Source organism: Tinamus guttatus, unplaced genomic scaffold (genome assembly GCF_059628265.1).
Source record: "Tinamus guttatus ecotype Peru unplaced genomic scaffold, ASM5962826v1 Tinamus_guttatus_pri_ptg000327l, whole genome shotgun sequence".
In the NCBI taxonomy this organism is placed as follows: domain Eukaryota; kingdom Metazoa; phylum Chordata; class Aves; order Tinamiformes; family Tinamidae; genus Tinamus; species Tinamus guttatus.
Genome location: NW_028288861.1, coordinates 4060112 through 4085093, shown reverse-complemented (window position 1 = coordinate 4085093; position 24982 = coordinate 4060112). Strand labels below are relative to the sequence as shown.

Sequence of the window (24982 nt, the reverse complement as noted above, 5' to 3'; positions counted from 1 at the left end):
TGAGGGAAAACCCCCAGCTCCCTCAGGCTCTGCCTCCATCTGCGGCCAGGCAGGGCAAGGCAGCTCTGCAGGTACCACACAGCGCAGGGTGACGGGAGGCGGTGCCGCCGCTGGCCCGAACAACCTCTTCCCTCGCGGGCGCCGGCGAAACGGGAGGCGGCGGCGCGACCGGCGGCCGGGGGGCCATTTCAGCGCCGAGAGCGGCCGCCGCTGCCCGCCGGGTCGCGGCCGCCGCGTGGCGCCGCTGGAGCGGAGCGGGGCGGTGCTGCCCGTCGAGGGCCCGGCCCGTCCCGGCCCGGCCCGGCTCGGCTCGGCTCGTCCCGGCGGAGGGCGCGGCCCGTCCCGCCCCCGCGCACAGCGCCAGCCGCCGCAGCGGCGGCACCAGCTCGGCGGCGCTGGGCCAGGCTCCCCCCCTCGCTGCGCGCCTCTCTCGCCGCCTTTTCCTGTCTGCATCCTGCGCGCTCCTCCGCCCCCCCCTCGCCATTTTCACCGGGAGCTGCTCGGCGGGACTTCCCTGAAACTTCGCGGGCAGCTCGCCCGGTGCCGCCGCCAACTTGTGAGCGCGCTGCCCGCGCCCCGCTCGCTCCGTGGCCCGCGGCGGCCCCGGCGGGAAGCTCCCCATGAGCACCACACCGCTGCTCCGGCCGCCCAGCCCGCTGCCGCCGCCGGCGGGGACGGCTCCCGGCGGCGGCGTCGCCTTCCACCTCCAGATCGGGCTGAGCCGGGAGCCGGTGCTGCTGCTGCAGGACTCCTCGGGGGACCTGAGCCTCGCCCACGTCCGGGAAATGGCTTGTTCCATTGTCGACCAGAAGGTAGGAGAGAAACCCCCCGTGCCGAGGCCCGCCGGCACCGCCGCCGCCTCCGAACTTTCCTCTCCCCGGCTCCGGGTCTCGGGGGACCGGCCGCAACTTCGCCTTGGCCCCGGCCGTCCTCCCCTCGCCCTCCCCTTCCCCTGCACTCGCCGCCGCCCGGTGCCGGGATGCTGCCGGCGGAACTCGCGCTTTGTTTTGCTGGCCAGGGGCGCGACTAGCTCCGTCGGTAGAGAGCTGCTATTAAAAACAGCCCCCGGCCGGCTCTCTCTGCCCGCTGCTTAGTGCTTCGGGCGGGGGTGGTAGTGGTGATGGGGTGAAACCTGTCAGCTGCGATGGCAGCGCGGCGCCACGGGGCACTTTGGCACTTTGGCACTTTGTGTGTCGTCCCAGCCGCTGCCGGAGAAGTTTCCGCTAAGAAGAAGAAGAGGGAAAAAGGAAAAAAAGATCCCAACAAACACCGCCGAGGGCTCCGCGCCCTTTGCCTCTCCTCCGCGGGCAGCGCGGGGCCCCGCGGAGCGCCCCGGCCCGGGCGGCGATGCCCTCGCTGCTCCCCCGGCGGCGAGAGGCGGGTGCCCGGGGCCGCCCCTGGGCGCAGCCGCCCGCGCTGCGCTGCGCTGCGCGCTCTCCCCGCGTGTCGCGTGGGCAAGTTCGCCGCCCCGCGCGTGCTGGGCCGGGGAGCCGCGTAAAAGTATCGTCGAGGGTTTAAGGGCTGAAAAGAAGCGCTGCCAGGTACTCAGGGTGGTTAGGATGGGCGGGGGGGTGGATATGTAACTGCTTGTTTTCACTGAGGTAAGATAATTTCATACTTGATAGTTTTGCTGTAGAGTACTTTGTTTTCTTGCAACTAATACCATGTTTTCAAATTGGTATGAAATATGTATCTTTATTTTAAATTCTGTAGTTTTCTTAGTTTAAGAAAGAGTTGCTTGGCTTCATTAAGTTAAGTTCATGAAGTCAACATGCCCTCTGTTTAACACTACCGAATTTGCTTTCAAAGCTAGGCTAAAACTTCTTGAAGTCATACACAGGTTCAATAGTTTTAATAAGTATGGAAGTTGTTTATATGTATAGTTCATAATGGTTATCTGTAAGCTTATTTATATAACCATTTATAAGTTATTATCCTAGCAATAATGTAAATATGCAAGACTGTTGCATTCATTGTTTATATTTTTGTATGTAAGCAGCATATACATTTAATGGGTTTATAGTATACCCCAATCTAATTTTTCCTATTTCCTAGCAATTTTCTAATTTCCTAACAATGTATCATTGTCTAAAAAGAAGTAGAAGTGTTGCCTTGTTGTCCAAGAATCGGACTTAACTGACCGAGTCGAAACTGGCATAAAAAAATTGAACAACTTAATTTGTTGTAGTTTACCGACCGACTTATTTTGAAAGGTTTAGGTGCTTTTCTACACAGTGTGCTTGAATGAGGAGCTCTATTTTAGTCACAGTCTGTCACAGCCCAAATTACTGCTTTTTCCAAGGCCTTTTGGGAAGAAAGTGGTTCAAGAAAAGGGAAAATAGAAAGAAAGATGGGTTTATTTTCCCAAATCGTGCCCTATTTATAGATTAATTTGTATGTTGTTAATCCTGAGAAATCTTGTTGTAAACTTAAATCTCTAAGTGTTTGTGTGTGTGTGTGTGTGCGAGTGTGTGTGTGTATAGATATATAATTTCACCAATGTGCATCATTTCACTGCACATAAGTTTGTTTGCATGTGCAGAGTCACCCTATGTATTGGCAGAGATCTTTTTTAAAAATTACATGGCTATCTAGCGTTATCATGAGAGAACTCTTTTTATGTATTATGGATAAATAATTTCAGGAAAAGAGAAAAGCAACTACCGATTAGTCTTGATATTATGAGAAACACTGCTTTTACCATCTCAGTTAAGGAAGATTCTCTACAGTAGTATGATTTTTTTTTTTTTTAAACAAAATGATCATTGCAATGGTGAGGTAGATGGTACTTTATGAGTAAGTTTTGTTCCCACATCACTCTTTGGTCTGAATTGTGTAAGTAGTAAAGATAAGGTGTAATTTTGTTATTTTCTTTAGCAGTTCAAGTGTTAAAATCACCTATGTCTTTACTATGGTACTGTTAACATGGTGAGCAAGAGGGTTGCTTAAACACTTATTTTTAGGTTTGTGCTGATTGATTTTCAGTATCATTTTCAGATGATCTCTTTATAGAGCGCCTAACTGATGGTAATGTGTTTTTGTATACCTCAGTATATATGCCTGGGTGTATGATATTTATGGCCCTTATTTTGCACAGATTTATAAACCAACTTAGTGTTGCACAAAATTTGAACTAACCTTCTTACAATGTGCAGACTAGAGCACGTATGGGCCTGAGCAGGATGCTACTAGTTCTTATTTGTGTAGATGTGATATGTATTCAGGTATATGTAATATGAGTGCACATATGTAAAATCTATTTCTAGCTATAATGTAAAATATTTACGTATATTTTAGATTCTATAAAGCCCATTAATATAAATATAAAGTCAAGTTTTTTTGATTTTGGAAGAGAGCCTAGTTACAGTAATAATATGTTTTTGGCATATATAACTTATACTACATGAAAAATGGAATGAGCAAAGAGTGTGTCTTTATCCATTGTCAAAGAAAAGTGTTCTTTCATAATATCACCCTGAGATAGCTCTATGGGAAATTTCTTAGAAAGTCTGGAGATGAAACGGAACATGTCAGTGTTGGGCATAAATTCAAACACATAGAATCTGTTAAGAACTGTTCTGAGGTTGCCTGAATCTGTTTTGCTTGAGTTTGAGTTTGGTGTGCCTTTGTTAGAAGCAGCGACAGGAATACCTAAGGTTGTTCATGTGGGGTAGCTTGTTCTTCATCTGGAATGGAATTTTAGCATTTACGTTATAATGTAGAATGAGCGTCGGCTGCAAAACGCGTGTCAGTGTGTGACTTGCAGACACTTTCACAAGAGGAGTGGGAGAGTATCGTAAAATGCAGTCTTTGTTTTCTGAAGATAAATAGTCAGAATTATTGCCCTTTATGGAAAACTGCACAAAATGCATCCACTTTTGTAGCGTGAAAATAAAATGCAAAGCACACTAAGTAAAAAGCTGTATTTTGGTAACCAAAAGGCTCAGATTACCAAGACGTTTTTAATTTTACATTTTGAGAAGTTTTAATCCAAATATATTCAATTTTAATATGAAGACAAAAAATGTCATTTACATTTTCTGGTTTGTTGAAACTGCTTTTCAGAGTTAGCATCTCACATGTGATGTGCTGGGGAATGGTATTGACACTGTCAAGTTTTGCAAACTGACTCAAACCAATTCATCATGAAGTTATTTGACATGAGAATATGGATTTTGTAAAACAACCCTCACTTAAGGTCAGACATTGCCTAGGCCTTCATCATTTGAAGGCAAAGAAATTACCAGCAGTAAGACCATAGTCTCAAACTACGTTTTTAAACAAAAACAGATGAAGTAACATTTGATCCTCACTGACTTATCTTCCAACATAAGGAAGGGGCATCAGGTTGCCCTCTAAACATAGTGTTGTAGGTGGTTCCCAGTTTGGCTAGTGCTGGAATTTCATAGTCAAAAATTTTACAATAATAAGAAATAAAGTTAGGTCTTCCAAGAATGGCGAAGGATGACAAACAAAAAAAAAGTTTGATTTAAGTGGGATACTACATCTGGGAACCTGTGTCCAGATTCATTGGAGTTCTGTTATTCAGTTCTAACTGTAAGGGAATTGTCACAGATCAATCCAAGGGGCTGTTAAAGTATCCCTGTATGTAACTTCCCCCCCAAGAACTGAACTAAACATGCATAGGAGCAGGTACACTCATCTGCGTGTGTTCCTGGCTGTCTTCAGTAAATGAAAACTAACTCATTCTTAAATAAATAAATCAGGAAATGAAAAAATAAGGGCTTTATTCTGTTTTCTGAGGCTGGAATCTCTGTACCTGAAGTATTGGTGGAGAATGAAGCTTTCTGAAGGTTTGGGATGAAAATATGCTTAATTTTTTTTTCTCCAGGGTTTTAAACAACCACAGATAACATATGGGGTTTGTTTATTGGAAGAGATAAATACTCTCCTAAAATAAACAATAGACTGGTGGTAATGAAATCCTCTCCTTGAGGGAAAATAGTTTACTAAAAAGAAAGATTTTGTGTCCCTCAGAATACAAAAATAAAATGAGAGAGCATTTTGGCCCATTTTGAGTGAAACTTTTACCTTCAATTTAACACATAGATGTAGAAGTTTCATATATTCAGTACATATTTGACCATAGTCACCTCCTTCGTATGTTCTGGAAAAAATAGTAGAGATGTGCTGTTCATTGGCGAAAACTACATTCTTTAATTTGCAAACTGGTGTACACTGGTAGCAAAATGTTCAACTTTTTCATTCCATGAAATTAATCTTTCTTTGATATAATTACCCTGTCTTTATGTGTTGTGAAAATACAAAGCTCTTACATTTCATTTCAGGAATGTGGGGGTGTCTTGTCACTAGGTATGTAAATACATTTGAAATTGAGAGGGTTTTTTGTGTGTGTTTTTTTTTTTTTTTTTTTTTTGTAATCTCACTTAGATACTCAAGTGAGACTTTTGATGATTACCATTTAATCTTTTATTGACTTTACGCTTGCTGATCTCCACCCTGGAAACTGTAAGTCAGTGTATGTAACATTAGTTTGTAGGTTAAATCAAGTTATTTTAGAGACTGTGTGAGAAAACACTAGAAAAGCTTGACTTGGATGAAGTGGAGTCTGTTTGAAGAAATTGTTGGACTCTTAAAAAAAGCTGAGCTTGTTATCTATCATATCAGTGATTCAGATGGAGAAAACTAATCCAATGCAATGTTTTTATCTAGAGCATTTGAAAAATCTCTTCCAGAGATTAAAGGCTATCAAATGAATTCTCAACAGAATAAGAAATAAAATGGAGCTTTGACTAGATGACCTGCTGTAACCAAAGCAGTTGACATTTTCGACTTGAAAGGAATTACAAAGGAGTCTTGTGTTGCTCTTGCGCTAATCCTATCGCTGCTTCTCCAAGAACACCTGTAATGTCCATAATGATTTAAAGACATTTAAGATGAATAAGGCCCTCTCATGCACAAGATATATTGCCAGAGCATGGCCGGCATTTGTAAAGCTGCCACGCTTTCCAGACAGAGGTGCCTGTGTGAGCATGGGATTGGGATGTGCTCTGTGGATGTGACGTGCCCCGGATTGGGCACCTGTGGGGCACAAACTTGCTGGGCACGAGCGAATGGGCCCCATAGAGGTACCATGAGCTTGGTGCACCCTGTGGTGCAGTGGGTTTCCTGCTCACATGCCAGTGATTTATGAAAGGATTCTGTAATGAGCATGGTAACACCAGGAGGTGTCTAATATTTGTGTGGTTTTGTGCAGACTTCGCCCACATTTGCCCACATAGTCTGCATTTTTCAGTGATTTCTAGAAGATCCCCATGAAAAAATCCACAGGGAAAAAAAGATCTGTGTATGGAGAAACCTCTCTGTATGGTTAACGTGTGTGTTATACTCTGGTTATTGCAAGGAAACAAGCAGATCTCTTAAGGACTGTATATTGTTACTTTTTTAATTGTTTTTTTCTTGTATATGAAATTGTTTTCATTTTTAAAGTTTGCCAAATGTCCTTTTTTATTTTTTAAAATGATGCTTATTGATGGTACACCAGACAAGAATAAGTGTATATCAGTGGATATTCCTTAAGATACGGCTAAATGACATTAAAAAAATATATGTATAATATATATGTAATCTTGCTGTATATGCATGTCATTGTTGAGTCGCTGCAAGCTTTGGACTTGTGTTTGGCCCTTGCTGCTTGAAGGAGAACGTCTGCTTCAAATTTTCTCCTGGAGCTATAATACACTCCTCATATTACATCAAATTGTCTGTTTTGGGATAGACCTGAAATCTGCCTTAGGGTGTGTTCACATAACATGTTTGTTTCACTTTCAGTGTCAAACTCCAGTGTCTCTTACGCAGGGTTGTTTGTCGAGGGTATGTTAGAAAAGTCACTTGATTTTTGTTACTGTCTCATTAACTCTTTAAAAAAAAAAAGTATTATGTAAGAATAAACAAACTACTCTCCTTTCTCCAGAGATGTCTTTTTGCTCCTTCTTCGGCAGTGATTTTGCTTTCCCTACCTCTTCTGCTCGTCGTGCTTTACCACTTTGTGAGCGGAGCTCCTCGTGCAGTGGCCATGGCTGCTCGGCGAGGGGAAGCCCCAAGGAAGAGGCTGGAATGCCCCGTGTGAACTTCCCAGCGCTCTGCCCGCCCGCCGCCTTTGTTTACATTCTTCTGGCTTCTGGAGCCCCCTTGAATTTCCAGGGTTTTGCAAGCCAGCATAGATTTCTTTCACAGGCTTTCAATTTTACTTCCTGCCACAAGATTTCTAGTAGTGCAGAATTCTCTTTTGCTTTTTGATTTCTTTTTCTTAAATATTTTCATTCATGTAATGAACTAAAACGGTGATGTCAGTCTTCATGTTTACTTTAAAAACCCTGTGTTTAGGATTAAGATAACTTGTATACGTCCGTCTCTTAACTTTTTAAGACCTGAAATGTGAACTTGAATTGAGCTACTTCAAAAAGCAGACTTTTGCTTTTGAATTCTCTTGGAGTTTTATTTGCTAGAGAAACTTTTTTTTGAAATTAGAGATGTAATGCAGTGTATCACACTACAATCTAAAGGTAGTAGAGAGGATATCTTGGAATGATAAATACATATACCAAGAAGTTAGACATAAGTTTCAGCAGATATCACAGTTTCTCACTTTCCCTTCCTCCATGTATTTGTGGCTTTCTTCTTCTTCCTTGAAATTCTCTTCTTCAGCTAAAGAAAACTTGGTCATGGTTCAGCTTTCACTTCTTGCACTATGTAAAATGCATATTGGCATTGGGATAGCATCTCTCCAAGCCACTGTCTGCTCTCTATGCCTGCAGCCGATACCAGCTCAGAAACAGAGTAATGACATTAAAGCTAGAACACAGGTGGTTATTTTAATACATACATATACATATATATATATGTGTGTGTGTGTGTGTGTGTGTATATATATAAAAGTAAGAAAGAAAAAATGTAGCAAATGTGGAAGTACTGTATCTGACCTGGATCTGGGATGCTTTCCGAAAGAAGGAAAGATGCATTTAGAGACCTTTATTAGTGGCTGGCATAAAATGTCCTTTCCAACCTCTTTTCAAGTACAGGATGTGTGAATAGGGCGCTCATAGATTGCAACTGGCCTTGCTTTGCATCTGTCCTGTACTCTTCAAAAGCAGCATATCTGACCATGCCCTGTGCACACTGAAAGCCCATTCTATTTCTTATTAAGTTGTAAAACAAGTTGATGTTAGCATCTTGACAAGACACAGCTGTTTCTAGGAGCACCGTTATGACAGTAAGACAGTTTGTTTAAGATATTTATCCTTAAAACTGGCAAATTTAATGGTCATAGTTTTGCCTTTTTGATCACCTAATAATTTTTTTTACCTACAGATGGAAGCTGTTAATGCATCTGGACCTTACCTGGTAAATGTATACCATGGGCTCACTCTTTGTGGTTCCATAAAGCATGTAACCTGTGTCCTTCTGTAGCTTATGGATGCGAGGCTGGGGTCTGTGTTCAAACTGAGACAGTCCTGAGAGGCCCTTAAGCCTTTGTACCTCAAAGGGATGTTCGTGTTTTCTAAACTCTTTACACTGGGTTTTGATCTGTGTAATGAGTGTCTGTGGGGTGAAAGAAATATAACCCACTGCTAAGGGGGCCAATATGGGTCGTTATTGCCACTGCTGTCAGTGGCAATAGTGCTATATCTAGCTGTAATAACACTTGCATTTTGCTCTGGAGTTCAGTCATGCACTGTGTCTGTGTGAAGGGTTGTGTTACAGGTTCACTATCTATTTACATTATACGACTCTGGGTGTGCAGCTCATACTACTCACTGTTCTGAGGGCTGATCCTACCTGTTTGAGGGCTTCGAAATGTCCCCCCTCCCCAATCAAATAGCAAAATGGGAAATCCCTCCACTGACAGTATAAAACAAAGCCTTTCAGATATTTGCAGTGTGTGTGAACTTACGTATTTGTTCTGGTAGGTTTGTTATATCTATCCGTAAAAAGAAAGGATACAGCAAAATATGTAGAACGTGGGTAAAAGTATATCTAGTTCTAAAACTGCACAGTTTCCACTGTAATTTTTTTGCAGAGAGAAATTTTTACAGAGAAATCTTGCACAAAAAAATAGAATAAATAATTTTTGAATTTGAAACCGTCTGATAAATAGTTTGTGTGTGTCTTGTGGGCAGTGGGATTAAAGGAGGGTATCTCTTGATAATGGGTTATGCATTTTTATCCTAATTTCCTAAGATGAAGCTTTCTTCTCTGTCTATATGTCATTGTTCTCGTATAAGATATTATCTGCATGTATTTTTACTATGTCTGCTAGCCTGTTTGTCACAACAAATTCAGGGGGTCTGAGTTGCATTCTGATGGTGCCTTGATCTCTGTCCACACATACTTGGCTGTTATAACTTCTACATGTAAACTAAGAATTTTAAGGGGAGCTACAAAGGTGATACAGTTAAACTCTTCTATGCCGTGGCAGATCGTAGACCAAGGGACGGATGCTACCAAATACCGCTTGGGAGGTTCAGACTGGACAGTAGGAAGAAGTTTTCCAGGAGAGTAGTGCGGTGTTAAGACAGATACCCAAAGAGATTGTGGAACCTTCATCAGTTATGTTGGGTTTGGGTAAACAAAAGCTACCCCTGAACCAGGGCTAGCAACATGAGAAGTCAGACTAGTTTGCAGAGGTTCCAGCATTTCTGTGAGTTTAAAAATGATGAATTGCATATACTCAAAATAATGTTCAGAATGAAGTAGCAGCATCCCACTCAGAAAATACATCTAAAACTTCTTAAGGATTTGACCCAGCCTACATAGGGAGTTAATCAATCTATGGGATTTATTTATGCTTGTATTGTAACTATCTCTGCTTGGGATATATGAAGATTAAAAGCATAATTTATTTATACTTGTAAGAGACAAAAACAGGTGATAAGTATCTTTGAGAATGTGGCCATTAAGGAGGTGTTATATTAGTCAACATGATAAAATCACTTGATATGTTTGAAGAGGGAAACAGAGCAAGGAGAGCAGTTTTGTCTGGTGAAATATTCTTACAAAAGGCAAGCTTAAAGATTATTTTTTTAAAAGTGCTTTTGAATCTTTCTATTTAGGGGCATACATTTGTTGTGTTACTGCTGAGTATTTGTGTTATGCTATGGCTTTACTAAATGCCCAGTTGTATACAGGAAAGAAGTTCTTGCCTTCAATAGTTTCCAGTTGATTAATGCAACACATTTTGGAGCACATAAACTGCTGTTTTAATGTTGATATATCACCTTATCAGCAGTATGTTTGAAGAGGTGTGATGAGAAGTTCATTTGAGGCACTATATAGTCATGATAAAAATAGCACAAATGTTTTTCACGGAAAACTTTGTTTAGTAAAAGTCCCCAGCACTTTTGATATGAAATGGAAGTTTCAAATGTTAATGGATTAGAAATAAGAAATATGCTAGTAGCAGTAATGGCATGGGCTTGTTGGGATGGTTAAGGGTCAGCCTGTGCAGAGATGAAAAGGAGTGGTGATGAAATGTAAAAGGATCTTTGCAGCAGATGGAGTTAGAATAATGTGTGCTCTTTCAAGGAAGGAAGAGAATATTGTGCTTGAGAAGGGAACTGATGAGGGCATGCTTGATTTATCCCTCCTGACAGGGAGGACATGTGTGTGTTAGATGTTCCACAGGAAAAAGATGAATTATTTAGACCCCACCTAGTAGAGTTTAGAGACAAGGCCAAGGTGAAGGCAGTGCTAAGGTTACTGAGTACTTTAAGGAGGTGCTTTGTTGCATTATTGTGGGTTTTATTTTTTTTTCCTTCCACATAAGCTCACTTTTCCTGTGCTTCTTAACAGGCTGTTATCGCATATTCACACTACCTAATTTTAGGCACCTTAAGTTAAGGCACCACCAGTCCTGGACTGATTGAAGGCAGCTGTTGAACAAACCAAGCAAATACTTAGTCAGACTAAGTCTGAGCTAAAATTTGGTTACCGAGTGTTCAACATATATTACCAGGCCATGTCTTCAAAGATAGCACAGTTATATACAACAGATTAAAATTAAGAATATTAACACCATTTGTTAACAAGGACTGTATAAGTCATATAGTGTTTCTTATTGTGATCATATAGTTTTGTTAAATATTGATTTACCGAGAAGGAAATACTTTCAGCTATTACAAAAGGAAAAACAATTTTTGATAGTCTTACTGATGGTCTGGCAAGATTCAATTTTCTTTGAGTGTATAACCTAGCTAAGAGAACCATAAGGATTGAATTTAAAGACTGATAAGCAAAACAAGATGCCCCTGGAAAACACTTGAAAGAAGAGAGATCATCAGGAGTTTACTTAAAATACTGGATGTGTCTCGCCCATTGCTGACGAGAGAATATGCATTTTTTTTCCTTTGATTTAGGAAGCATTTTTTCCTTTTAAGAAAACAGTACTTGAATAATAATGCCACCATTTATTTTCTCTATTTAGCAGTAGGAAATAGAGAGAGGTTCTGAAAACAACCAAAATTATTATGTAACCAGAGACGCTCCACAAAGGGCAAGTCAAAGCTTAATTTCTGTTTACTGAATGAGTGCAAAAAGTCTATCACTGCTGTGGCTTGATTGTTTCTCCTTTCCTTTCCCAATGCATTTGAATCAAAAAATGAATGTTGAGAGTGTAACTTACCATGTTGATGTCATATTTACATAAGTAGACACATAGACACAATAGGACAGGAGTTTTTTTTAAATGACACCGAATTTCATGATAATTACAGTTATATTTCTAAAGATTAAGACCTACACCTACCACAGTTAATGAAAGATAGATCCTGCTATTTGATTCCAAAGTTTACATGCAATTCTTTATGGATTAGATGATCAGCCAGCCCTGCAACAAGTTAAAAATACCTGAAGCTTTAGAAAAATCTGCATTGCTATTCTCTTTCTGAAGAAGTGTAACAAATTAGATGTTTATGTAAATGTAGGATTTTAAGAAAACTTTTATTTTCTCTACACATGCAATATTTTGTCTATATTAAGGAAATGGTCCAAATATTCCCATTTTCTATGCTACAGCTGGGTCTGTATCTGTTATTATTTCTTCTGGTACGAAGACGTTGCTACTGTTACCAGTATATTGTTCATTTTTTTCCAGTTTGTAACTCTTTAGTATTCTGCACGTTAGTAAAACCCAGACAGATACACTGTGGAGAGGCCTGCTTTCTTAATCATACTGTGATAAGATAGAAAATTGTAACTAAAATGACAATGGAAAGCATATGTTAACAAAGTAGATTTTTCTTATCCCTTTGAAGAAAAAGAAAAATGAATTATTTCTTATACTGAGGAGGCATAGGTACAGTGTTACTGTTACTTCTGAGCCCCTTTTTCTTGTGGACATGTTTGTACGTGCATATACAATTTTGCGACTCAAGTGTTTTTTCTTTTTTTTTTTTTCTTTTTTTTTTTCTTTTTTATAGATGTTTTAGCACCTAATCAAGTTTTACTTTTTATGTAAATACAGTTTCATCTGATGTTACATTTTCTTTGTATAGACTGTTTTCTAATTCTTCATTTTGGTTTCTGATTTCAGGGAGAGTTTTTTCAGAGTTTTATTCAGCTGTTCGTGTATTGGAAGTTTTATAGCTTTCATATTTTAAAGAAACAAGAAATAGCTCTCATTATCACAGCACAATGTCATTGAAATTTTTGTATTGAGAAATGCAGAAGGGTCAGGATAATTAGAAACATAGGTGGCCTCTGCCTCCTTTCCTTTTTGTTCTTTGTTCTGTGAAATGTTCTTGTTTTAAAGCATATGACGGGGAATATTTTATTGAAGGCTTCATAGCCCAGAGGTTGTTTGGTTCATTAATACAAGGAGTCGTGAGTTCTCCCAGTTGTGAGAAAAATGCACTGGAAGATGAGCTTGATTATTATTTGGTTAAATGGATGTGAGTCATTGTGCATCCCTATATTCTCCTTTGTCTTCTGATTTGCCTTAGAAGACAACATTTAAGGAGCTTCTGCAGTTATATGTCAATTCCTGAATATAACTAAACTACTAGTGAACTTTCTTAATTTAGGTATTTATTCTGTTTCCTGTGTCAACGCACAGAACCTCTGAATTCTCAGAATGTGGCCTAGGACACTTCCAGGCACGTCCTTGGTGACTGAGCCATTCCAGCTAGAGTCTTTCTTGCATGAGCAACATCACCTTTCTCGTCCCTTCTCATGACAGCCTGAAGTGTTGGTATCTCTTTGTGCTGTTCCAATGATTAGTTCTTTAGACAGAACACAATTTGTGCTCCAAAACGCCCCCACCAAACAGCGAAACCAAATCCCTCAAAGTATTGTTGTCTTTGAGATGCACAACAGCAAATTTGAATGAAGCTACTATCTGTGTATCTAAACGTGACTTTTCACAGAACCAGAAATAAACAAAACCGACATTTTAAAATATTTTTTTCTGCATGCATGTATACAATCTCTCTCCTGCTCTAGAAAGATATGTTTTTTTAATATGGATTTGTAAAATTGTAGCTACATGTTGTTTTTCTAAATTTCTTCCAAACAATGAATTACATTGAAAAAAAAAGTTAGAGAACTGTTAATAATCTTTAAGCTAGGTTGCTTTTTGCATTTACATTGTGGAATTAATTATCTCTTAGCACTTGGAAAGGGGACATTTAGGTAATGGGAAAGCAGGCAGACTTAGGGCTGCGACTCTGAAAATGGAAGCTTCCAGTATTTTACAGAACACACTGTCAGGCAGAAGGATGTTCATAACGAAACGTCCGTTTCTGTTCTTTCAATTTTATGTCAAAACATTGTGGCAACTTGTGCTTTTTAAAAATCACGCAACAATGAGTAGATGAAAGACAACTCCTACAAGTAAATATTTTTCTAGAAAGTAAATACTGCAGGTTGTCATAATTGAGATTTATTGGGAAGGCTGGAAAATAAATGCAGGGCCAGCTAATGAAAAAATACCATCAGACTTATCTGTGTACATATATTTTTGTTTGGAATCCTGATAAGGACAAAAACATTGTCTGAAATATTGGCTGGAGTAGTTTTACCTACTGTGTGACACTTGCATTGATAATGAAACATGAAATTGGTGTTTGATCTCTTAAATATCTCTGTAGGTAGTTAATGTGTGACATTTCAGAATAGTCAATCCAAATTACTATTAACAATGCTTACTAAAGCATTTGATTGGGGTAAAAATATTGCATAATTAAAGATGTGCAAATACATCTCGTCAAATTCCTAAACAAAATTATCAATAACTTCCTGCTGTTCTCCTCAGTGAGGCACTAGCTGTGCTCTCTCAGTTGTTCTTTCTAATAAGTTGTTAGCTAAGTGCACATAGAAAATATTCTGGAGTACTTTGAAAGTGTTTAACTTAGAACCGACGTTATTAGTAAAAGATACATTCGAATCTATTTCCTCTATGTTAGACTTGGACTCTTCAGCTTCACATGGAGGTGAGTGCTAGGACTGCATCCTGACTTTTTCTTTTCTTTTTTTCTTTTTTTTTTTCATTTGGGCTTTTGTATTTAAAAAACCTCAATGAAATAGTTTTTAAAACTTGGGCATTCAGAATGAAACACGCTTGTGGAAGAAAATAGTTTGGTTAGTAGAATGATAGACATGAGCTCACAGAAATATCTGTTCTTTTCAAAGTATGAGTTTCCACATGAATATACTTTTGTTTTGGATGCTCATGTATGCTGATTTCCACCATAGCAACTGTCAAATGGAAATGTTCTTCTAGGGTGAGAGATAAAAAGGAGAAATTCACAGTGATGTATGGAATTGAACATTCTTTAATATTAAATAGAAAATCAGTTTTGATCATGAAAAAAATCCAACTCTGAACATTAAACACCTCATGCAAAAGGAAAAGCACTTTTTTTGTTTTGATTTTGAAATATTAAAACTTACGACCCAAACAAAATTTTACTGTGTCCTTCTCAGTGTTAAAACAAATACTTTCACAGTGTTAAAACAAATGAATGACTAGGTAACTTTGTGTGTGTGTGTGTGTGTTGTCTGTGAATGAGTTCTATGAATCTTCAAAAGGGGATTAGAATAAGAGACTTCATACAAGCTATACACTAATATATAAAACGCAATTCATTTGTATTATGTAAAGCATAAGCAATATCTTATGCTTTAGCAGAAAATCTTAGATAACAAAGTCTTAGATGTGTGAGAATCTACAAATATAATAAAAAAATGCTTTAGAAGCAAAACTTTTTGCTCACTGGTCTGTGCAAAGAAAGAACTAGGAGTTTTTCCCAACATCAGAAATGTGAAGCACTTTAATTATAGATGCAGTCTTTTTCACTGATAGTGTAGGTAGAATGTTACTTTATCCTTTTCACTTGCAAACAGATGTTCATGACAAAAAAAAAAAATTGGCTCATGTGCTGAATAACCAACATATTTTACAATGTCAGTGGGCCCTGCTACCCCACTGCTATCTCCACCCAAAGGATTCCCCAACCAACAAAATGCAGAAAATGGTAAAACTGAATGAACTGACTTTTGTAATACTCTAAGTTGGTATGGGATACTTCATAGACTTCTAAAAATATCTGTTTCCATATAAAACTCTCAACTATAACTTGGTTTTGCCAGTCTGCCATTGAGTACGGGATTAAGAGCCTTGTTAAAAGGCCTTTATGAATATGATTCTGGATAACATAATGGTTGCCCTGCAGACATGAGTCTGCATCTATTTCTTCAGTGATTTTTATAGAGGTGATGTTGTGAGGTGTCAGGAAATGGTTCTTAGAGAAGCGGTATCAGTTTTCCTACCATTATTCTTATCTTTTCAAAGCTTCTTTGTTCATTCATATTCAGCATATCATCCCTGACTCACTCTCTCTGAGCAAGTGCTACTTAACCTTTTTTTCTTCATGCTTGTTTTTCCCATACTGTGTCCCCAGTAAAGTATGTCTCCACGAATCTCCAGTTAAACTGTAAAACTTCACCTGGTTTTGAAGGCACTTCTCCATTTTTTTTTTCAATATGATTTTGAGTTCTAACCTTGCCTCTCAATACACTTTCTGGCAGTGCTTCATATCTCCTGTCTCTGCTTCATATAAACTTAGTGAGTTTTTCCCCAATATACGCTGCAGATGGTAAATGAAAGCATTGGGCCAAGTGCTTGCCATGTGGGACCTCCTCTTCTCAGCCTCCTTCAGCATGCTTACTTTGCTTTCTCACCGATCTAGTTACTCTTGGAGTCTGGCTAGTCAATCAGTTGTGGGTCCATTTTATGACAATTTCAGCTAATTGTAGTTTGTCATATTTGCCTATAAGAAATGCCATATCAACACAACATCAAAAGATGTGTCAGAATTAAAATGCAGGGAATATGTTGGTTCTCCATTAGCTCTACTGCTCATGTCATCCTATCAAATAAATGATTTAGATTGGGCTTGCAAAATTTGTTCCTGACACGTGTAGATTGTTTGCTCCCTAACTCCTTGCTGTCTTCTAGGTGCATGTAATTAAGAACCATCCATTAGGATGCTGAGCAGTCTGCAGTTCCTTGGCTCCTGTCTTTTAGTCTGATTCTTCCATTTGATAGGCTTTGTTTCATTCCAGTTCTCCCTTTACAGCCTTCATCAATGAGTTTCAAAGGCAATTGCCGAGGGTATTAAAATTGCTGTGGATTGCTTTTAAATATGCCAGATGAAATTCTTCAGGGTCAGCCTCTTTTGAGGAAGACTGCTTTGCATGAGTACTCTCAGATTTCTTCTTTTCCAGTCATCTTTGCTGGTGATTTTCGTTTTAACAAGGTCTGATGCAGAAAGGCATAGGAAGTTTAACTTTTTTGATATCTCTGATCTCTCCACAGAGTCGCCTGTCTACTCTTCCCTTGTATTTCTCTAAGTAAAGCAATATGCAGATTATTACTGTTATTACTTGCTGATACTTTTTGCTAATGCAATCTCTTTTGCCTTGTTTTGCCTAGCCTTATATACTTACAGGCCTTATATACTTACAAGCATTGCTTTGTATTCAGCCTTCTTAAGTATACGAGCTTTCCATGTTCAGAATGTTTTATTCTAGTGTTTGAGGTCAATCAAAAACATACTATTTAGCCAGTTCAATTACTTAGTCCTTTTACTGTGTTCTTGTGCCTGTTTTGTTATTTGTTTAATGGAACTGCAGGTTTGGGTTCCTTGCTTAACCACAGAAGTTTTCACAAGTCTGTCTCATTAATGTACTGTTTTCCATACTTATTTATTATGCTTGCAAAAGCAATTTTAATTTTATAAGCAGTCTTTTCAGAGACTTGTATACCCAGAAAAATGGCCAACAGAGTAAAAAGAGCAATAAGATACTGTTATTTACCGATAGAGCCTTTACAAAAACATACTCTATCTACAGAGTTCTGGATTTAGCTTCTTGATTTGTTAGAGGCACATCCATTCTATATGATTATAGTGCACAGACACCAAATGCTGTGTTTGAAAAAGCTGTCTTGTTTTAGTCTGCCTTGTTTTATGATAACAAGTGTTTATCACTTTTTTCTTGATTTAATAACTATCTAAAAAACAAGGAAGAGAGATAAAGGCAGAAAATCTACCAAATCTCACTTATTTAAAAAAAGAAAAAAAAAAAGTAAACTCTCTATGTGTATGTTGAGGTATATCAATGTTAAGGAAAGCCTTCTGTTCTACTGTTAAATTTGTGTGATTTCTTAGAATTAAGTCATATCTGTAGAAAAGGTGGTGTCCATTTCCTGAAAAATCTGCGTCTCAACTGGTGATTGTTCTCTGGTCTTTTGTCTTTGTGTAAACATTCTAGGCACCACTGAGCTGTAGTCTGAACACTTTTTTTTTATTTGTTTCCTATTAGTGTAAATTAGTATAAGTGGTCTTCATCCTAGGTGCAGGACTAGGATGGATAATAAGATCTGGTGCATTCAGACCAGTAAAGCTATAGGCAGTAATTGGATGGCAAAAAAAAAAAAAAAAAAAAGTTCTTTGGAGGCTTTCTTGACTACCTGTGTTACTAAAATTGAACAGCAGATTGGCTACTGTTGTCCAGATTTTTAGTTAATAGTCAACTAATGTTTGTAAAATACAAGATGAAAAAGCCATGAATGAATGTATGGAAGTTCATCTTTGGGAGAAAAAAAATCAGGCATGGTTGAATTTTTGTTTACAAGAAGTATGGCACTTCTGTTTTTCACACAATCCATTTGGTGCCAGTTTTTAGCACAGCCAGGTAGGTGAGCCAATAATGCTACAAAGAATAGCTACAGCTAGAAGTTGAAGGAAGAGGCACATGATTTGGAAGGGATTATTTGTCTTTCTGGGTATTTGTTTTCTTCTGACAGGGATTTTTTACCTTAAAAAAGAGGGGGGGGGAGGGGGAAAGTAAACCTCTCTTTCTAGCACTTTACCTGTATTTATTTTCACTTTCCTGCTTCCTTGTGTGCAGAGTTGCTTATGTCCTGGAGTTTCAGACTCTGTTTATCTTCCACCTACTGCTTGCTGAAACTACATTCATGTGCCTCAGCTGTCTTTGCTTCTGTCAAATACATAACTAATGACAAAATGGTGCTTTAAAAATTAATCAGACTGTTTCTGGGGGAATGAGTGATCTGCATGTAATCACTTCATCCAGAGAGGAGAAAAATATTCAACATGTAAATGAAGAATATACAAAAAAAAAAAGCATAAGACTGAGAAATGTCTATATTTGTTTTATTTTGTTAAAAGTTTTCTTATGGTTCATTAATTCATTCTCCATAGCATTTTTAAAATGGTTCACTTAAACTTAATCACTAACCTGAAGACATCTTGGGTATAGTCATGATAAAACACTCAAATATGTGTTTAAATTCATCTGTTCATATAATCACAGAATCACAGAACGGTTGAGGTTGGAAGGGACCTCTAGAGATCATCTAGTCCAATGCCCCTGCTCCAGCAGGGACACCCAGAGCACGGGGCACAGGGCGGCATCTAGGCGGATTTTGAAGAATATGCAGAGGTATTGTGTCAAAAGATGACTGCAACAGCAAATTTGACCAAGAGGCAGCAAATATGTACAGTGAACTTAAATATTCAGGTAGGTAGCATCACAAATTTCAAGTTAAGTTTTCTCCCATTTTCTACTTTTCTTGTGTAAAGATTTTTAAATTATTGTATACTTTCCTTGTTTAGCTTACTCCTAGGAGGAAGTAAATGAGTAGTCTATCGTGCATGATTTTTAATGCTGAGTATATGTTAAAAATTTCGTGTCACAAACTATCACTGTGGTTTAACCGATCCTTTTCTGAAGAAAAATAAAAAAGCTACATAATTTGTTGCAATGATAATATTTCTACATTTATTGACCGGAAAAGAGTGTAAACGATTTAAGAAAAACAGCAGTGTAATGAAGAAGTGTGAAGAAGATTATATGAACTTTTTATTAACATGAGTTTTCACTACTTGAAACTCCTATAGCCATGATTTAGGAGGTGAGGTGACCCTTCCTACCCAAAATCAGACAGTGTAAATCAATTTTGGTAACCTGTCAGTTTCTGAAGCACCTGAAGCTGGCATAGAGATTTCAGCTAATCAATAATGATCCTTGTAGGAACTGTCAATAAACAAGAGGATGGTTGTGGAACAAAACCTACTCAGCTTGACATCTGTGTCCTAAAATTGCCAAATGTGCCTTTCTGTGGTCCTAAGTGGTCTCACCTATCAGACAACATTCAGAGAAGTGGAGACATGCTTTTTAGCTATTTTTTTAATGAAGCTTTTCATGTTGAGTAAGGCTTGTTGGTTTAGAGTATAAAATTAAAGCCTCTTTCATGTCATTTGCTATAAAGTCTTTTGAACAAAATTCAGATACTCTGGAGTTGTCTTCAAATCTAGCTTTTTATTTTTGTGATATTAGTATGCATGAATGCCTGTGAAACAGAGCTGCAGCTGAAGGGGTGTGCTTTTGCTCATCATACACTAAACCTAATTTGGTCTGTCTTTGTCTCATGAAATGTGGAGAGAATCTGAAATATGGTTCTAATCATTTCTGATTGCACCCATTTTTTTTTCCTCTCCAATTATAAAAAAGAATTACAATTTGCTGTGACTTTCTTGGAGTAATAGTGAAATGGAAGCTGTCATGAAAGCTAAAAATCAGTCAGTTGAGTAAGCAATGACCAATACATTTGGAAAAGGTGACTTACAGAAAAACGTAGGGAGTTAGAAAAGAAATGCATAATAATATATTTATATTTTGGGAATATTTCTTTTTACCACTGAGATTAAGGGCTTTTTCTCCTTTTCTTTTCTTTTCTTTTCTTTTCTTTTCTTTTCTTTTCTTTTCTTTTCTTTTCTTTTCTTTTCTTTTCTTTTCTTTTCTTTTCTTTTCTTTTCTTTTCTTTTCTTTTCTTTTCTTTTCTTTTCTTTTCTTTTCTTTTCTTTTCTTTAACTAGAGAAATATAGTTATAACATAGATGTAGAATTTTGGGGCATATTGGTTTCCCAAGACTGTAAACTTTATGAAGAAGTGGCTTCTGAAAGATATCTGCAATAAAATTAAATATTCAACGTACTCCATCAATTTAGGCCAAGAGACGTAACAAAATCCAGACTGAGAAAAGGAACAAAATGTATCAATCACACTTTTATTTTTTAACTGTTTCTTAAGAGGGCATAATTTATAAACAAGTCTAAATATTAAGCTTCATGAAATGTACAAAATCTAATGAAGCTCAGAAATAGTATGCTTATAAAGGTGCAAGAAAATCCTACACACTCTTTTAGTTCAGATTTCTCAAAAATTATGTTGTGTTTTTTTAACTTTGTTCCCTTCCTCCAGAGGGAACAAATTCAGTGTAGGCTGAATTAGAAAATGCTGCACTTCTGTTTTGGTTAGAGTTTGAAACTGTAAAACTTTCTAGGGTTTGACTGCAAGTCTTAAGAATAGAATTATTTTGAAAACAGTTTTGCTGCTTCTAAATAAGTCAACTTTTTAAAGTTAATTAACGAAATGCTCTTTGTAGCTGGAATGGCTTTTCCTCACTTCTCCTAGGATGAGGAACTTACCATATTCTTTAAATAGTTAAGCAACAGCAAAATATCTCCAAGACTCGAGAAGTCAAGAAGGCAAACTTTTTAATTTGCCACGCGCTTCTGAAGTTAGGCTTTTCTGTATTTGTTTTTCCATCAACTGGATATTGTGTTTGCACATGCATGCTTCTTGCATAGCTCCCTGAATGCCAGCCAGGACTGGAGGGCACTTCAGATTGTGTATCCACAAAAGGAATCTGTTTCCTGGGGAACCTGATGTTTTTAATTTTACTGCCTTTAGCAGTATTTCCAAGGAACTCCAGCAGTTCTTTCCAAGCTGTAGAAAGTACTTAGGCAATCAGTTTTAAGAGGCACAAGCAACCTGAGAGTCAATCTTTGCTAGTCACTGGATGTGCTAACATAGCCTAAGGGACGACCAGTGGCAGAAACTAGTTTTCAGAGAGGCAGGGTTCTCCACTAATCAAACCTCTCCTTCCCCTAGCACATGATAAGCGATCAGGGTTTTCCCAGGGAAACCAAGGGAACAAGGACACAGCGGAATTTACTGACTCCAAAGTGAAGCTTAGGGTCTGAAAAGGTCTGGGCAACCCATTGCTTCTAGAGAAAAATCTTTTTAACCTAAGGGTGAGAAGTTCTGTAAAATGTACAAATTGAGATTGACCTTGACAAGAGTAGAAACCACCATTAGGGTGGAGCCACAAAACTGGCAATTTATGATTTTCTGTACAACCTCAGCGTCTGGAACCACTTAAATATTGTGCCCTTACTTACTTGCAGTGGTAGAGCAGGAAAGAGTTGTTTATACAGCTCACCCCACAACTACCTTGATGTGGTACAGCTTAGTAGATCAAAAGCAGTGGGCCTGTGCTATTTGTTGGGCTGGTAAGGGAGGCATTGCCTGTTTCTTGTCCTCTGAATAAGAGGTGAGCAAAAATGCCATTGGAAGGAACAGAGTAGGAAATACCCCAGCACTAAACCGAAACGAATCACAGCTTGAACCCAGCATAAAAATGTTTTTAAACTTTTTTAATCTGCAGTTGTGGTAATTCATTGGGATTGAATAGTGAATGATGCTGTAGCCAACATGAAATCATCTTGTTGCAAGTTTTGAAATATCTGTCCTGAATGAGACAAGAACCTGGAGGGAATGAAAGTGCAGAAAAAAGAAGTAATAAGAGTTCAATGTCATTTTGGTAGTAGTATTCATCCCTACAGCTGCTGCTAAATTCCTTTATGGTGCAAGTCAAATAATACTGAAATATTAGGGAAAAGTTATTTTCTGCATATTTTTCAGCCTCAAACCATGAGAGATGATTTGCAGAAGTGTAGGAAGTAGAAGTTTGTAGAAGTGCAGCTGCACTAAATGCTGCATTTTGAATGAACTGAGCACCGTGTAACAAACAAGCAGATTTATTTTGGGTGCAAAAAAGGTGGGAAAGGGAGGAAAGTGCTGTGACTTTTATCTCTTTGATTAGGAGTCATTGCCACTTCCTGCTAGAGTGTAACCTGCAGTGCTGTGAAAAGCTTTTTCTCATGCAGTTCATGCTGCAGCTCCAATCACAACCTTCCTTTATGTCTTTGGCTATAGAAGATGTGCCGCCTTCGTTTTCGAGTTTGAGTTATATGTAAGTGGCCCTGAGAAGTACTTTGGAAGCCCTTGCCTGCCCGCGCCAAGCAAATCCCTGTAAATTCTAATTGGGCACAGACAACAAGTACCCGCTTAATCACCCCTTGACTCATTCCTGGTAGTTTGACAGAATTAATACTATATTTTACTTCATGTGGAAGTTTCTTTATTGTAATATTTTTGTAATGTTTGGGATACCATAACAAAGAGCATCATAAAAAAGCTAGTGATAAAGTTTCAAGTTCGTTTTTTTTTTTTTTTTTTTTTAAAAAGGGCATTTTAAAATGTTCCAGGCTGTATATGAACAACCTAAAGAAAACAAACTATTGAGTCCCAAGCCAGGAGTGGTGAAGGGATCAGAAGACTATCACTATTAGACTCATGCAAAGCAATTGAAGTAGGATTGCAAAGACTTCTTTAATTTTGACATCATTGAAATTTCATATCTCTGACTTTGCAAACTTGAAAAACTTTAGTGTATGCTTATGACTATCATGTTCTAGGTTAAAAATATACAAAGGGAATGGAAACTATTTGTACCAGTGTCATTGTGCTCTATCACTATCTTGGAAACCTTAAGTCTTTATTACAGCTTTGCCAGTTGAACTAACAAAACAGATAAATGTTTAATGTTTCTGCTTTCATCTTGTAGCTTGTTATGTCACAAAATTCAGTGATGAAATACTACCGTATATTTAGAAAATATCTATAAACACTTTACATTTTCAAATACTCTTGGTTAGTGCTAAAGTATTATTAAATATTTTTGCCAGCCTGGTTTTAGTTAGGCGGCTAATGTGATCAAAGTAAGTCTTCCTGTTTCTGTTTTCTCGGGTCCTTTGTTGAACAGTGTGGCCAGAGAAAATCACTGCTAGAGCAAAGAATTCCCTTTTAGGTCGTATGGCTCTTATGAGTTATACTCTCATATTAATCAGATTCATAATCAAAAATTGTTCTAATTCGAATCCAAATTAAAAAAAATATTGTATGCTGTAGATTTAACAGTACTAATATCTTAATCAAATCCATTTTATATATGAGAACAAATTATATATGGTAACTAATGCTAATGAGCTGCCTGGTAAATTGAATTCAACCCCAGAATCTTGCATGAAGTCTATTCGTCACCCTGCCAGTCCACTGAGTTAGAACTTAATGGTGCAATTAACTTTCCTTCCTCTAGGCAACTAAATGTGCTCTCCATTCTGCAAATATTTGCAGGCCTTGAAGTTCCTTTTATTTGGATCCCCTAAGGCAAGTACAGGGCCTGTACAGGGCAGAAAGTTTGAAAAATCACGCGCTCCATAAGGAGCATGAAACGTGCATGACATTCTTCTACTTAAAACACCTGCAAAATGAATTCCTTTCTCTCTAGTTGCTACGATTTCTTTCTGTTAAATGCTGGGGGTGAAAAGTAGATTGAAGTGGTGAGAGCATTTGTAAGCATGGTCCTGAACAACTGGAGTCAGGCCTATGATTTTTCTAGGCCAGTCTTCCTGACTAGCAGAGTAGTAGGAGATGCTCTTTGGGGACATAACTCAAGCCTGGCCACTATTATGAGAGTTTATTCCCCCCATATTCCAAATCAGTGATTAGAGATTTTGGAGGACATATACCTGCTTACTCACTGTAGGATCTGTTTTGAACCTTTCTCCATAGACTTGTCTATCCCTCTTTGATTCAGTTGGTACTTTCTGCTTCCACAATCTTCTGCCACAAATTCCAGGGGAATAGTGTCTTCATATCTGCTGTGTAAGAAACTGTTTGCTTTTATCTGTTGCATCTCCTGCAGCTTTCAGTGAGTATCCTCTAACATGAATTTTACGGGATGCCTTTCCTTCTTACATGCCTTTCCTTCCCCCTTCATAATTTTGTAAACTTCAACTTTACCCCTTCTCCTGCCCCCTCAGTCTATCTCCTCCTCAAATTTCAGAAACCAGGCTTCTTAGGAACCTGTTCCATCCCTGTAGTGATTTTAGCAGTCCTTCTCTGTATTTTTTCTAGCAGTGTTGGATTAGCTGATGTTGTGGAGACTAAAATGACAATGCTCAAAGATGTCGGTGAACCAGGGTAGCAAAGCAATATCCAATTTGTAGATTTTAGCACCCTTCCTGGTGATGGCCAATACTTTGTAGGCTTTTTTTGGCTGTTCTTGCTGCACTTCAACCAGAGGTTTCAGTTGGAATATGCTAAGAGTAGAGTGTGTAACCTCCTCTGAAAACCAGGAAATTTGTCTCAGGTCTTTCAGTCATCTACTGAACCTACTGAATTCTGGGATTTTGGCAAAAGATTGTGGTACTATGGATCTGAATGAAGT

General features: G+C 38.4%; 1 protein-coding gene across 1 annotated transcript in view; it reads left to right on the top strand.

Annotated features, from left to right (window-relative positions):
* The first annotated feature begins 517 nt into the window (after positions 1 to 517).
* The window catches only part of PRKD1 (protein kinase D1), a 114126-nt gene continuing 89661 nt past the window's right edge, over positions 518 to 24982 (top strand). Inside the window, exon 1 of the mRNA XM_088529200.1 lies at positions 518 to 812. Coding sequence (XP_088385326.1) covers positions 621 to 812 — 192 coding nt within the window. The 5' untranslated portion in view covers positions 518 to 620. The remainder of the gene's footprint in view (positions 813 to 24982) is intronic.